This window comes from Diadema setosum, chromosome 2 (assembly GCF_964275005.1).
Source record: "Diadema setosum chromosome 2, eeDiaSeto1, whole genome shotgun sequence".
NCBI lineage: Eukaryota > Metazoa > Echinodermata > Echinoidea > Diadematoida > Diadematidae > Diadema > Diadema setosum.
Window position 1 is genome coordinate 40888448 of NC_092686.1, and position 16161 is coordinate 40904608.

Below are 16161 nucleotides of genomic sequence, written 5' to 3' on the forward strand. Positions count from 1 at the left end.
TTTTATTTATCTATTTATTCATTTATTATTTTTATTTATTTTTATTTCTTTATTTGAATTTATTTTGCTGTGCATAATTCATTTCTGGATGGGTATTGAGCAACTTCCAAGGCGGAGTTAGCAAAAACTAATCTGTCAGGATTACTACCACATCTCATCAGAGGTATCTGACATACACTCATATTTATCTAGTTTGCTAAGAATTCTGATACCAAATATAGCTATTAAAATCAGTATATCTACACCTGAAACCTCCCATATGAACATACATACTATTCTTGTGAAAAGTTTGCAGAACTTTGGGAAATCTATCAATGCAATTTTTCTTTCAATCAATTTTTCAAAATCAAGTCCCCCTTCATTATGCTACATTTGGCAACTGAAATAACTACCACTCATGCAGATATTGAACCTTACAGGTTAGTTTTCCCTTGCAACGTCATCAAGGACTGAAAAATAATTTTAATAATCAGTGATGTGAATAAAAGCCATGATATCAGCAAATGTGAGAACGCTTTAGTCTGCAACAATTGGAAAAAAAATAAGATTCTGTGCTTTTCTTTTTTCCACAACGTGCTCAAGTTTTTTGTTGCAAGTGAGAATACAGAGATACATAGTTGAAAATTAGTCATTTCCCATTAACTTTGCACAAAGGCTTCACAGCAATATAGTTTCACTCTTCTATTTTTCAAGAGGCCCTTGAAGATGTTCCGAGAAAAGAGAAATTTTCCTCGCTAAATGCCATTTGTCATCAGTCTCCCCCTCTCTGTACCAATGATTAGTTGCTCATCCAACGTTGACATTTGAAAACAAGGCAAAATTTGTTTTCTTTCTTGCTGTTACAAATAAACTGATAATAGACTTGGATCAGAAAGAATTACCCCATCTTTGGAGTCAGCATTCACTTGATGATGGGAAGTTGTCAAAATAGTTGTCAAAAGAGCAAAAAATTGTCAGAAATGAGGAGAGGTGCACAAGTTCTTGCATCAATTAGTTTAGTTTGGCATGTCGTGAACAAATCATACATTTGTGATTACCATCCCCGACTGTGTGTGTATACAATGTCAATGGCAAATTTGTAATGTTGGTCTTGAGAAGTTTTAAGAACCATTCAAGCTCTTGAAACTGCAATCAGTAAGCACTTGGCATAGTATGTGTCTAATATGCACAATATAAATTTCAGGCAAAGGTAGGTTACACTGTAGGCTGATCAAGTTTCAAATGTCATAACTCTAGTTGGTTAGACAACGTGGCACAAAATGTTACTCTTATCTGAGCCTTGGGGTGACGTCACCCACACAAAATGTCAAGATGTTGACGTCAGGACATGGCTCATTTTGAAAAATACAACCAAACAACCTTTTATCGTGCTGCAACAGTAGCTAAGAAAATCTGTTTTCTTCACATTATGCTTTTTCCCTGCACATATTCAGGAATGTAAGTGCATTTTAGTGCAGGACCGTGATGCCACAGGGCTCTTTTGACAGCAACTTGGTATTGAAAAAAAAAAAATAATGAAATAAAAACTTTATCCAAAACTGATATCATAACCAATATTTACTTATTTTATTTTCAAACACAAAATCAAGCATTTTTCCTCTCTTAGAGAAGAGCCATAAAAATGGTGGCATGCAAAAAAAAAAAAAAAAAAAAAAAATCTGCTATAAGGGAAAAAAAAAGGAATTATGGCAATATCACTTGTACAAAAGTTATCTGTGAAGTGAGTTGAAATAGAAAGAACAAAGAACACAAAGCAATTATAAGTTGTCACATTCTCTCTTGAAGATGTGCCCTGTGAATCAGCAAACTTTTAAGTTTGGCTAGGGTGGTGTACTCACCATGTGTAGGGGGCTGGGCCACATTGTGGGGGGCGGGCGGGGGACCACCTGGTGTCTGGGGGGCTGGTCTTCTCTTCTCTGTAGAGGAACAAAAGGAAACAAGGGGGGAGGGAAGAATTGACAAAAATGACGGTTAGTGTCAAGTAAGAGCATTTTGAGGGAGAAAGAAAGAATATTCGAACTTTTCATTAAATGAATGATGTCTTGTTAGATACTGCTGGCTCCTACAATGAGGCTGCTGATGTTATCTAGAAATTGATCCTGATATTCCGAAAAATGGCAATAACACATCTAAATGTGTGTGTCACTAAACACTGAATGTGGATGCACAAAACATTTCAATGACTAGTGACTGTTTGTATTGACACATTCATCATGCATCATGTTTGTACATGCTATTAAGTGTTAAGTAGCTTGTTAGTCCAGCAATTATCTGATACAGGTGTATGTGTGTTTTCTGCAATGTAAACACTTCCCGTCCAGGGTGGAACTTTGCAGCAGCGAGACGGAAATCCCGCGGCACATCAAGCCGGCCCATCTGCCTTGATTCCAGACGGCCTGCCGCTCGCTTGTGACCCGTCACACTTCGCACGTCATGTGTGCGCTCCGACAGATTAGCACGTCTACTGTCATTCGATACACATCAGGATGTAACTTGCACATGCCTAATTAAAGTTTTTCTCTACCAGCGGTGAAGGACCGTATTCTGTCTATCACTCAGTGCATGACACATCACTTTAAAATTCTTGGGTGTAACGTTAGTTTAAGTTCATACATCTATGTCAACAAAGAAATCCATGTAAAACATGTACATAAATTTGCAACTTTGCATCTGACTGCAGTTAAGCTGGCACATAATGCAACATCACTGCTATTATCATCATGACTTTAAAATGAAAAATATCAATATTCGAAGTAAGCAATTAGCAGAATTAAAAGTAGTCAAGAAGCAGCATCACTCCAAAGTACTTGTACATTGTATGAGATGTGTGAATGAGTGTTTAAGGATTCTCATGGGAAATCAGGCCATTACAAGCTCTTTTATGGTCAGAACAGGAAATATAACAATAAATGTATTTATGAATGCTAATCTGAATGACAAACAATACCAGATTGCAACTAATGAAAAATAGACCCAGAATATGAACTATTTACTATTTACAATCTACAGAGGAACCAGTTGAGTGTAAAAATAGAGTTCAAGTGCCCTGAATATTAAATTACTGCCTTATTCTAATTTTTTTTTCATGTTATATACACAGGACATAGAAGTCTATAAAGTGACTATGCATTGGCTTTTTAAAAATCCTCATTTGCAATGAAAATTTGGGAAATACTGGCAGAAAGACAGGCTTTCACTTCAAAGCATTCCAATTCTTCCTTAAAAGTGACCATCAGCTTACCCCCAAACTATTTTTGAATTGAAAAAGAGATTAAATCAAAATGATACGCAACTCAAGTGCATGCATACAACTTCTTCCAAGGGTAATTTGTGTAAACTTTTTATGAACAGTTCAAGCATACTACAAATCTACTAATACAATAGCACTTTCTGCCTTGCCCATCAGGTATATTTCAGAGTATGAGTGTTATTTCTAGATTTCTTAACTAAACTAAAAGTGATGTACAAGTGTACATTCTGCTACAGACATTGTAACTCTGTATTGAGTATTGTCAGGATAAAAAAGAAAACTGATGCACAAAGTGGTAAATGTATGAACGAGAGCATTTCGTGTGTCCTTATTCTATGTCTCCACAAGAGTTAAGTCACTTTCACTTCAGCCACTTAATAAACCACTAGCCCTGCCTCTTATGAGAGGATTAGCCTCGCTCAAGACTTACGTCTAATGGGACTGACCCGCATTAGTGTATGTGAGACAAGTGATTAATTTCAATAAACCTGCTCTTCCTTTATCAGTCTTGCATCTGACAGCAGATTCCAGCCAGCTGATATGCCAGTGTACATTATTTATGTGTTATATTGCCTGAATGATAAATGCAGCAAACATTATTATTATTATTATTATTATTATTATTATTACTACTACTACTACTACTACTACTACTACAACTACTATTATCATTATTATTATCATCATCATCATCATCATCATTATTATTACTACAATTATTGTACCTCCCGTTTCCATACAGTGAAACTGTAAAAGAGTTTGCTCAAACTACACATATTTGTACATTGTAAGAAGCGGCAAAATCATGAATTTGAATCAGACACATTGTTGGCTACAAAAATAACTATTTCATGGTTGAATTCTCAATATGACATCCTTACTGATTGCAAATTGTTCAGCAGTACATGGAATGCTATATAATGGAAGATAATGCTTTGAAACCTGTTTGTACTAGTACATTTCAGACAGGCATGGGTGAGGGAATATTGAAACAAATGAGTCTTCTTGGGAATGAGTCATTTCTGGGTACACTCTGCTGCATGGGGAAAAAGAAAAGGTCTGACACAGCAGTGCTATGAATCACACTCTTTTTTTTTCTCTGATTCAATAGACAAGTTTATGTTTATGTACAAGGCACTGTATAGCGTACACCTGTATATCAGAAGTTTGAGCTGCAAGGTCCTGCAGTACCTACATGTCGTAGACCAGAGTCTTTGATATTACATTTTACAAACTTGTGTATGAAGCTGGGAAGAAAAATGGGTTGATATGAAATATTACTATTTTTTTTTTCTAAGAGAACTGTGAATGGCCAGATTAACAATACTCAATTTCTTTCATAGACAGCAGTGTTAGATAGTATGGTAATATTTGTTTTCGAAAAGTTGTAGATTTCTTGATACTGATGGCAAAATTATCAAATTTTTGTACTCGGGGATATTTTCTGTACATTTCATCACAATCCTACAGCCCATGAGTAAAGTCTTGACAATATTGTAATTGAGTAACACACAATGTCAGGCAATGTCCTTTTAAATACTGTTCACCAACAAACCACATTATAAGATTCCTGCTAGTACTTAACACACTACAAATATTTCAAGATTATAGATATTTCAAGATAAAAGAAGTAAATTTTTAGTACAAATTTTGATAATGTAAAAAATGCATTGCATTACTTTTCCCCTTTTTTTCCCCTAAAATTTCCTTATGGCAGATACCAAGGCTTCTAAAAGATTGATCATAGAATAGATCATCCAGCCTGGATCATCTGACCCGGCACACATATGATGTATGGACAGTGCAGTCAAAACTAACACCTGCTATAGAATATACATGTACATGTATGACAGGAGCTTCTAACAGTATGGATAACAAGCATATTAAATCAATACGACCACACACACACTGATGACCTTGGAAGTAGGATGTAGGCCAAATTACTCTGCCATTATAAAAAAGAAAATAATTAAATAAAGAATAATAATAACATATTTGATAATAAAAAAATATATATCATTGGAGAACCTGCAGAGTGACAAGCTTGATTATTCTCTATGGAAAAACTGACTGATTTGCAAGTTTGCTCAGTTACATGTTAGTACATCTTTCTTGAGTTCTTCCACGCATCTACACTACATACATTGTGTTTGCTCAAAATGCACAGATTAAATATTGTACAAGGAATATAATGGTGAATGTACTTTGCAGTGAACAAGTATTTGTGCCTTTCATGCAACATGTGGCTCCACCCCCCCTAAAAAAAAAGCAACAAAACAAAACAAAACAAAAAATCAACATACCATGAAAATGTTAAGTCCGATTCATGTGGTACAGAACAAGAATGCTGCTGGTTTGCACTAATAACTCACAACAAGCCCTTTTTTACTATACAATTACAATATACTGTATGTAATGTAAGACATGTACTTATGTTCACTCTTATCTGTGTATAACCTACATGTATGTCTCAATTATGTCCTAATACTACTTCTTTTTATTTAATAGCTTGTATCCTGCAAGAAACTTATTTTGACTATCTATGCATCTAAAAATATCTTCTTTTTTCAGCCTAGCAAACTAAAAAGAAAGCATAATCATACATGTGTCCACTTGTGTAAGTCAAACTATTCACTTTTACACACCCCACTGGGTCAATGCAAAGTCATCTCACCTCATTATGCGTCACTGAAAAAAAAAATCAACAACAACTACTGAACACAGTGGTACCCGGACACTCCTACTGTATGTACACCCTCCTGTCAAAACCTCAAGTCCGTAGCTGGTGTTGTCAATTAAAAGACGGTGGAAATTTTACATCTTGATGACTGGCAAGAAATCGCCGGCATCCCTTCAGCCTATACCTAACCGACGTTCGGTACAGAAGGGGGCCGATGCATATGACTTTGACTCACAAGTGTTGGTAACACACACATGGTGCATATTCTATTCTAGTCGGTGGGCAGCACGGTACCTTTCCTGTCTTGGGCTAGTCACACACAAGTCTGTCTTTGCCGCAAGGGGGAAGCAACTAACTTTAGCCAGATTTCCTGGTTGGTCAGAGTTGCCATCTCCTTTAATACAAACTCTGATTCTTTTAATTTTTTTTCTTTCAGCATAAACAAGATGAGACAGTTACGGTATATGACATGACTGACTGATTGGTAGCAACAGATGAAGAACTATACTGGCAAAAAGGTATAAATATATCAAAGATGACCAAGTTTCCCATGACCCCCCCCCCCCCAAGAAAAAAGAGATAAATTCATTACCCTCTCTAGTCAATTTATGCTTTAATGCTATCATCATCACGGATATTACTAAAAACACTCATCAGTTCAGTGCTATCTACGTCCATGTAAGGCAATTTGTCAATCAGTTGCAAAAAAAAAGAACTGACGCAAGCATTTCATCAATTTGAATCAGTTCGAGAAAAAACAGTGACTTTCATGGATCTATTTCACTAATTTCATAAGATGTGCATGATAGGTTTCTCAATATCTAATAAGGTAAAACATGTATGATTTTCACATAAAGATATACTTTATTTTTGTGAAGAAGGGACTACAATTTTGCGCAGGCTAGCATAGATTACACTACCGTTGCGGGGTACGCTACCTGCCTAGCTGCCAGTGCACTGGGACGGCAGCTTGGACAGCAGCTACATACATTAAAGGTACTAGCCCACATTTGCACACCCACAAAAATCAAAACTGCATAAAACAGGTCCAATATGACTTCGGGAAGTACAAGTTATAACAGTAACATACCTCACCTGTCGCTCTTTGTCTATACCATTCGATAAAAGAGAGAAAATCATCGTTTTAAAATCAATTTTCAAACCGGGTCAACCCGACCCAAAATCGAATTACGAGCGCGGGCTATAGCTATGTACATTGTACATGTAACACGTACGTGGACCGGAGCTAGCGAGCGTTTTACGCATGCATATGGATTACGGTGCATTTTCATTTATTTTTATGAAAGTAATGGACTAATTGGAACGAAATTTTGCACAGGTGTTACTGCAATCATACCCAAACTCCATGCTAACTATGAGACCAATTGCTGCAGGTTTACAAATGTGGGCTAATACCTTTAATATTGAGTCTCATCAATTTGTTAGGATACACGTCTTTGTGCCTGGGTGTAAACAGAATGTGTGTGTGATTGCGTGTACATACCTTTGAGTGCATATGTTTGTGTACATGTATGTGTGAGTTACTTCTGATGTGTATCAACCACTTCTGAAACAGTATCATGTTTTGGCACTCGCCCAGCCAGTATTGAGGCATACTAACTTAACATCATCAACCGTTCTTCGAAACAGATAAACATCTCCATAAAGTACTTACCTTGCCATATAAAGTAAATATGGGATATTTTCTGGGAAATAAATCTCTTATAATGTATTTCATGTTACAAAGTACCATTCAAATAATTCCACACTAATATTTTCTTGAGATATGAAAACATGTCATAGATATGCAGTTGTCCGTGAAATCATGAACAAGTGACGTTCTTGAAATTGGCTTGGTGTGGAAACAAAATCGTGTGAAAGTTTCCACCTTAAGAGACTACGTTTGCAATTAGTATTACAACAATCAACAAGTCCTGGAAAGAGACTAAAGTCTTCCTACAAGTACCACTACCCTAACCTACTGCTTATAGCAAGCTGGTGTGTTACTGTATATGCCATATATACAATAGCAAGTGTAATTTCTCGCCAATAGGGCTTCAATTTGCCATCAGGAAATACAGCAATGAACAGAGAAATGTATGCGTGCATGTTGCATTAATGTCTGCATCAGAGTTCATATTTTTCATGTGTTGGTGAATTCTTGAATAGCACTTGACTCGCAAAATTTGTGAAAATAAAAACCTTGCGAAATATATGGCATATACAGTACATTGTTTGTATCAACCCCACAGGGAATTCCAACATCTAGAAGGCAATATTAAAGTTAATAGAAGTAATTCACTCGGCATTAATACAATTTGAGAGGCATCTTGAGTGTACTCACCCTGTCTCCTTTGCTGTCTACGCTGAATCTTGTCATTGATCACCTGCTTAAATCCATTAGCCTCCACCTCACTGGCAAAATTCAACCCAGCCCAACAATTCTGGAGCAGAAAAGGGGAGGGGGGTGGGATGGGGTGGAGAAAAATAAACAGAAAAACACTTAAAAATCACGTTACTTAGAAGAATTGTACCTAAACCCTGATAGAAACATGCACCTGATAAAACTGGTACCCATACATATACACCGTCATGCACCTATGGAAAGCACAAATCCTCCAAATAAAGTGGCATTTTCTCACCCCCCAAAAAATTGCTGGGGTTTTAGAACAAAGAAATCATGCTAATGATCAATACCCAGAAAAAAAACAATACTGGTACTTTGCATGAATGAAAGAAGCACGCACAGCTGAAAATGTTGTTGGTTTTACGCGAGTTTTCTTCACCAGCAGCGAATCAAAGTCATTCCGCTTGTAGTTGTACGCCCGAAATGAGAAAGGGTCCTCCCAGGTACACTTGGAGGCGTCTAGCATTTCAAAGGCATACATGGTGGCTAACAAGACGGCGCAGTCCCTGCCCGCTCCGGCGGCCCACTCATCCACCAAATGAGAAGGGCTCGGTGCGCGCCCTGTCACAGCTCCACCACCGCCACAGAGGGAGAAAGGGGCTTTGGGTGACTCAGACCGCCATGGCTGCACATGATGTTTGTCGTCGACACTGAGCCCTGACATTTCACCTCAGGGCTATTCATTAAAAGAGAGACAACCCCCCCCCCCCTTTCCCCCTTGTCATTTCCCTTTAACCCCCCATTCCGGAATAATCTGCCAATTTCCTGATTATGCCCCCAATCTACAGCGCTTTCCCCTACCCCTTCTCTCAACAGATAGTCTAGAAATGATTTACACATTCTTTTTCCCTCTTTGTTGTCTAATTGCCCAAAGCGAGAAGAGAAATGCCAAGCTGAGCCAAAAATCATCATCAGAGGAGCAACCCTTCCTTTGTCATTCGACAGTAATGAATGCCACTCGCGAGGACACGAGACTCGGACAGCACATGGAGGGTTATGGTGGATAGGGGATATGCTGCCAATGAAGCTGGGGAGCTTCCTGCTCCTACAAACCTGATTCAGCTTTAAAAGTGCCCCTCTCGACATGTCCTGTGCTGTATTACTCCACAAATGCGTCCTCTCCGATTTCCAGACTGAACCTTTTCTGCTAACCCGTTTGTCTCTCAGGATATGAAGCGCACACCAAAGATGCATTTGTACATTGTATGCCAATTACGGAAGTCACATATGTTCACCCTTTTTCCTCTGTCAACTACAGTTTTGTACAGGCTACATGCATCACCCAACATTCTAATGCTTCAATAATCTTAGCCATATACCACGTCATTATTATTTCTTTGTTCCTTTGTACACATCTTTACCTCTTTATCAGTGATTTATCATCACATAATACATTGTACAGAACGTATATGCTAACTGATAAACCAGTAACCACGTCAGCATGTAATCTATCTAGTATTATATTCAGTCATTGGTAGCCAAGCCTTAAAACTTTGTTAATTGAATAAACACAGACTTGGCCTCTCTTTTCCTTTTATGCATGGTACTAGAAAGCCTGACAGACGGAAATTGCATCAACAATTGCTACTAGCGGATGTTGGAACTTTTTTTTTTCCCCTGTCTTTCTACCATCATATCTTGACCACTTCCACTTGCCATATCAGATAACTATGATTGAAACATACCATATGACTTCAATTCCTGATGGTAGCTGATTACAATGTAATCTATTCTCATGAAAGCTAGCCAGGCAATTCCAGGATCCTGGTACAAACCTCTGCCCTTGTATGAAAAGTACTGATGTACACTCTACAGATAGCATTGTTCAAGAGTAATAGTACATGTTCATGCCACCAGACACTGCTTTGCAAAACATAATGACAAAAGAAATGAAAAAGAGTTGATGGGTTTTAGAAAGTCCATGCCGGCAGTGCTATACTCAACACAGGCGACTCCCATTATTATAGATTTTTAATGAATTCCTTGGGACCAGCTGTTTTCATTCTTTATAATTTTCATGGCTGAACAATACAGTACATGTATCATAAATACATAAAGACAAATAAAACAATTATTTTGAAACCTGAATTTTTTACTTCATTGTAACAAGAATTTTGCTGTAACCACATTCGTTAAACAGGAGTGTAGTGTGTACAAAATACAAATTGTACTTTAATAACACACTATTTTACTGAGTGTGCTGTCTTGATAAACTTGGCACAAATACATGTAGTTGATTTTTTTTTAAATATTGAAAATGCCATAACACTTCACTTAAGATTGCATCCCACTTGTGGCTACATCATTCATAACCCGACACTGACATCTGGGTACAGCATGTGTGTCTAGTTATTAATTTTGCTTCATTTGCTTTCATTGTATTCTTGCATGGCTGGCACTTAATTAGTCTTGCACACAATGCCACACGAGTTCAAGGTTTGTATGCCGTACAAGTAACAGCATCTCTCAATACTTCAACCATATACACTGTAATAGAGGACATTGCACAATACACAACAAAATATACCCTACTACCAATAGACAAGCGTCCTACAAACAATATAAAAAAATCATATTTGTATACATTTTAGGGGGTAAATTTAACATTTCTATTCCAATTTTGTTGAGTCTTTACATACAAACAAAAAAAGGTCCAATTAAAATGACTTGTAAAGAAACTACAAGAACTGAAATTTCCTGAAAATTCTAGTTCTACACAGCCAACAATAGATACTTCTACAGAGTTGTAGATCAAATCATTGAAAGGGAGTTACAAATGTACAACGTATCGCAAAAGTTATGCAGGAAACAATTCTAACACATATGACCTCAGTTACTAATTACTTCAAACGTTTTATCTGTGATGTATCTGATGGCATTGCATGGATATTATTTGAAGCAAATTCAGAATTTACATAAATTTAGAACTCCTCCTTTCTTCTTTTTCTTCTTCATTTTTTTTTCTTTACTAATGAGAACCATCTGCAAGTACAGGTATCTATTTTTTTCCCCCAAACATGGAGTCAAGTCTCTATACTATCTCAAGTCAATGACCTTTATATGTTCTCTTTACAGTGTAGTTGTCTCTGAAATCTCTGGCAATGCCCAATTAATACACAAGGTATTCATATATGTAACAGACAAACTGCGAATAGACGGGGCCCATTGGTTTATTGGAGGCCTATATTTCCTGTCTCATGATCTCTGCTATGCTGAAGTATACCTCTCCAAGTTTAATATCTAACTGAACTGCCTACCACTCTGTTAACAGAGATAAGAGCAAGCAAATCAAGTCTGCGCCTCTTGGACACTGTGAAATGCGGTCACCCAAAGGTGTAAATTTAGCCAACATGATGACCACATGTGGGAGGAAAAATTACATATATTTCTCGCTTATCGCTGGTGTAAGTGACAAATTGTCCTGATTTTATCAGTTCGAAACAGCCATGTTGTTAAATTGCAGAGTGAAAGGGGTGGCACAGACTTTAGCAGTTTTTATCTTCATAAAATTACAAACAGTAGCTGCAGTGAATCAAATTTTGTTGGTTCAATAACAGACTGGAGCATACATATTTGACTTCAAACATGTTCACACACACACACACCTACAAGACAATCGGAAACATTTGTTTCCTGAATAGTGCTTTTTTATGGGCAAACCTGAGAATACTCCTTTCAAACACACGAGCAGCTGCAACTTGAAGCATTATCATTCATGTCAAAGAAGTCTTTTCCATTTTAGTATCTTTAATTTAATTGTGTTCTTCATGAAGGTCTGTAATTTGCACATTCCTGATAGAAGAGGGCATTCTGTCCCTCGTAATTTTTATTCTCTTGGTCATTTTCTTTAACAAAATGATTTTGTCAATTAATATACACGTAGGACTTGTATCTAAAGTGCAACGAGGAGGGGGTCTTTGTGCAAAGTCTTGGCCATTAACCTTTTCTGCAAGAAATAAATTCACCTATGAATGCTTGGCTACAAATTCCCTTTTACAGTAGTAACCCTAGACATGAACACCAGCCAAGTTTGCACAGAATCTTCTCTATGGGCACCAAATGCATTGGATTATTGTGTGACAAACTTCAGGATAACAATTCCTCAGGGCTTGGCAGCATGCCTTGATGACTGGCATTGGAAGAATTTCCTTTTCCTCAGATGGTCTGAGAAAAACTCCTACACATCTAGGAGAAAAGTGACTGCATTCACATGATAACATTATCCTAAACGCATTGCACATATAAACCACTGTGACAGAGTTCTCCAAAGTCATCATATTTAGTCAGTATCAGCAATAAGCCATTTGTGTGTGTGTGTGTGTGTGTGTGTGTGTGCAATATTTCCCATGGTGTGTGTTCCTGGATAGCTAAATGCACATCATTCATATGCATCCCTGTAACCTCTGGGACGTAATGCCCACATCCTTTGGAAAATTCAGTGTGGGATGAATATAATAATAATGCATTCAGGGTGAGTGAAGTAACTGATGAGATTAATGAATGAAATGATGGCCTTGATCCTTCTTGATTAAGTGTTATAAAGGACAAGAAAGGGGAAGACACATGGCAACCTTTGAAGAGAACCTCTGAAGCTGAAACCTACATAATGTATGTATAACCCTTAGCATCCGGAGGTTTCATGTAATGTCAACACCTACCACATGATGGAAGCAGTTCTCAAAATTCTACAAAATTTTGTGTGGGTTTAAAAAAAGTAATTGGGCATTTGTGGGGATTGAACTGCAGAATAAGCTAGATTTTACATGGATGATTATGGTCCTGGCAAAGAAACATGCACATAATTTCTGAGAGGGACAGCCACGGGCAATTCAGGGGCTAAAGGGTTAACACTATAACAGGCAGAATAAAGATGTTTCAAGTACAGTGCACAGAAAGCCCTGAAGACGCTGGTTCTTCAGGTATGGCCTTCCATGTACACAAGGTAAGGAACATTTTAATACAACTTGCCAACTACTTCAAATATGATACCACAGTTTATTGATACTGAAAACTGGACAGGACGTCATACATGTAAACCCAGACTTAGAAGTAGATAAAGTTACTTGGCAAAATATTTCCTTCAAAACCCTCCGGTGAAACTGATAATGCGCCTGTCTGGTATCCTTAAGAAAATGAACCTTGTCTTCTCCACAGCAACATAAATGTACAGTGTAGGTAGGCTTAAGACTCTCTGGTTAACATTTGACCTAATGGGAATTGACACATACTCACGACTATCGGACTATGACCTTTTTAATTTATCATCACTATTTGACCAGCAAAATGCAGGTACAGTGCCTTTTTTTTCTTTTCTGACAGTCCTTTTAGAACAGATATGGTTATAACAAAATAATCGTTACAACGAAATAACAAGACAAGTGCCATAATGTGTCTCGCCCATTCGCGTACAAGAAATTGTAGCGAATGTGATGTAACAGATTTAAAAAAATAAATATCACAGATAAAAAGAGATATACAAGGGTTGAAAATTTATGGCAAAAAAGAAACGTGCCATAAAAACTTAATATTGGGCCCTTAAAGTTCGTTGACCCCTGCCTGTGACCTTTGACCTTGTGGTGACCATCCACTCCCCAAGGGACATCTACCATCCAAGTTTAGTCACAAATGGAGTTATGGATCAAAAGTTATGACCCATAATAGAAACGCGCCGTAAAAACTTAACATTGTCAAAAAGATGGCGGCGCACACTAATGCGTGAACACGTGTGGATTTTCGTGCCCTGAATTTATTTCAATTTTAGTCTTAATACTGCTATTTTTTACATCGTATGGACAGTTGTGAACGCAAGAATGGACCCAACCTCCAGCCCGGCGAAGAAAAAGGTAAAAACAGGCACACTTTCTGATGTTTCTGTGATTCCAAACGAAAACTTGAGTGTACCTACAACGATGCCGGACGATGAAGAACAAGCCCTGGCATGGGCCCGGGCGTTTGAAGCCCGTATGCACGCTAGATTTGAGCAGCTGGCTGCGGATTGCCGAAACAGCCACGGCCTTCTCGAGCATGAGATTGGCGAGGTATCTGACAAAGTAAGCAAACTGGAAATTGCATTAGCTAAGGCAGAAGAAAAAATCGACGACCTAGAAAACCGCTCGCGGAGATCTAACATTGTTATTTTCAACCTGCCAGAAACGGAAGGAGATGATGCCCATGAGGCTAGCGCGAGTTTGAAATCAGTGAAGCTCCTACTTGCTGAGGCCAAGATCAACATAAACATTGAAGATGAGACCTCCAGAATCCATCGCACACCTACATACCGTAGCAACCAGAAGAACTCTCGCCCTCGCCCTATTCATATCGGGTTCAACAGTTATCGTGTAAAAGAACGAGTCAAGAAGGAGCTGATAAAGTTTGTTTCAGGCCCAGACCAGAGATGCAGAAAGATTTTTGTCAACGATGATATGTCTAAGCGGGTGTTGGACCAAAGAAAGGCTCAGCTGACCAAATTCAAGGCTCTCAAGGAAAAAGGTTTCAAGCCTTTTTTTATCTACCCAGCCATTCTGAAGGCGAGAGATTCTTCGGGCAGGATCGTAACACCAACGGCAAATACCGACGTTCCCAGAGGAAGTTAAACAAGGTGTCTTGTTTCATGCTTCAGGAGCACCAGATCGGATTTTTTTTTTCATATTCGCTGTTGTATGCTTTTTAAACTGTTTTTCGTGATTATAAAGGCATCTCAGGATGGAAGTCCAGTTGGAGACATGTGGAAGATCTGGTACACAAGAAGAATATCAACATTAACTACTGATAACTGATATACTGTTGCAGAATATACTGAACCAATGTTACTTCTTGAGAGAAAAAAAGGAGGAAGCCGATTTGCAAAACTCCAAGACTTTATTCCATTTTCTGGTAATGTTGTCTGCACTTGGCTGTATTATTGTTTGCAAGCTTTTTATTTCATTCTGATCGAGTTCTAATTGATATCGTTTGTTTCACTGTATACACAGTAGAATTAGTGACCAGTAGTCAGTAACTTGTATAATGGGCGTGTTTTGTTGTTATTTTAGTTTAGTACTGGTTAAAGAGAAGAAGTCAATACAATTGATTATACATTACACTCATAATAGATTCTTATTATTTTTTCAAATGTTATTATCATTTGAATATTTTTTTTTCAAATTTTTGATCTTTAAGAATAAGATCTACATAATGCAAGTTTGTTGTAAAAGATTTTTTTTTGGTGTATTTTAAAGTAAAATACCCCTTTTTTTTTCTTCCGTTGATATCTTTACTGTGGAAAACTAAATAAGGTAAACTTATTTTCATTTTATTTGGAATAGTAATTACATTTAATTAATATAACTTATGTGGATTCCATTATATTGTTAGCAGAAAAAAAAAGGAAAGATTTTTTTTTTTTTTTTTTTTTTTTTGAGGGGGGACCTGAATGGTTGTAGTATTGACAGTTCATATGATATATTTTGTATTTCATTTTTATTTTGTACCAATTCATATGTAATATGAAGGGCACGATTATGATATGTGTTTACGCCCCCATGCGCCGGTGGCCATTGAGGCCACTCCAAAAGTTGCACTTTTGGCCCGGGCCGTTTCACAATTTGAGGCCCGGTGCCACCCTACCTTGTGCACCCATCCTTTTGTTTGTTTTTTTCCCAATTGTTTTTCTTTTTTAATCATACCACTTTTTTCTAATCTCACAGCAGCCGCAAGTATTATTATTCAGTATGTTTTTGTATTTCATAATTTTATTTTGTTGGCAGTTATTTTGTCTCAGGTGCTCTTGCTCTCAAACTTATTGAAAGTCCTGTATAAAGGTAATAAGAAATGGACTGTTTTCCC

General features: G+C 37.5%; 1 protein-coding gene across 1 annotated transcript in view; it reads right to left on the reverse strand.

Moving 5' to 3' along the window:
- LOC140245981 (actin nucleation-promoting factor WASL-like) overlaps nt 1–16161 on the reverse strand; it is a 51030-nt gene that overhangs the window by 17158 nt on the left and 17711 nt on the right. The window contains exons 4-5 of the mRNA XM_072325431.1: nt 8275–8374; nt 1839–1916 (exon numbers count right to left, since the gene is read on the reverse strand). Coding sequence (XP_072181532.1) covers nt 1839–1916; nt 8275–8374 — 178 coding nt within the window. The remainder of the gene's footprint in view (nt 1–1838; nt 1917–8274; nt 8375–16161) is intronic.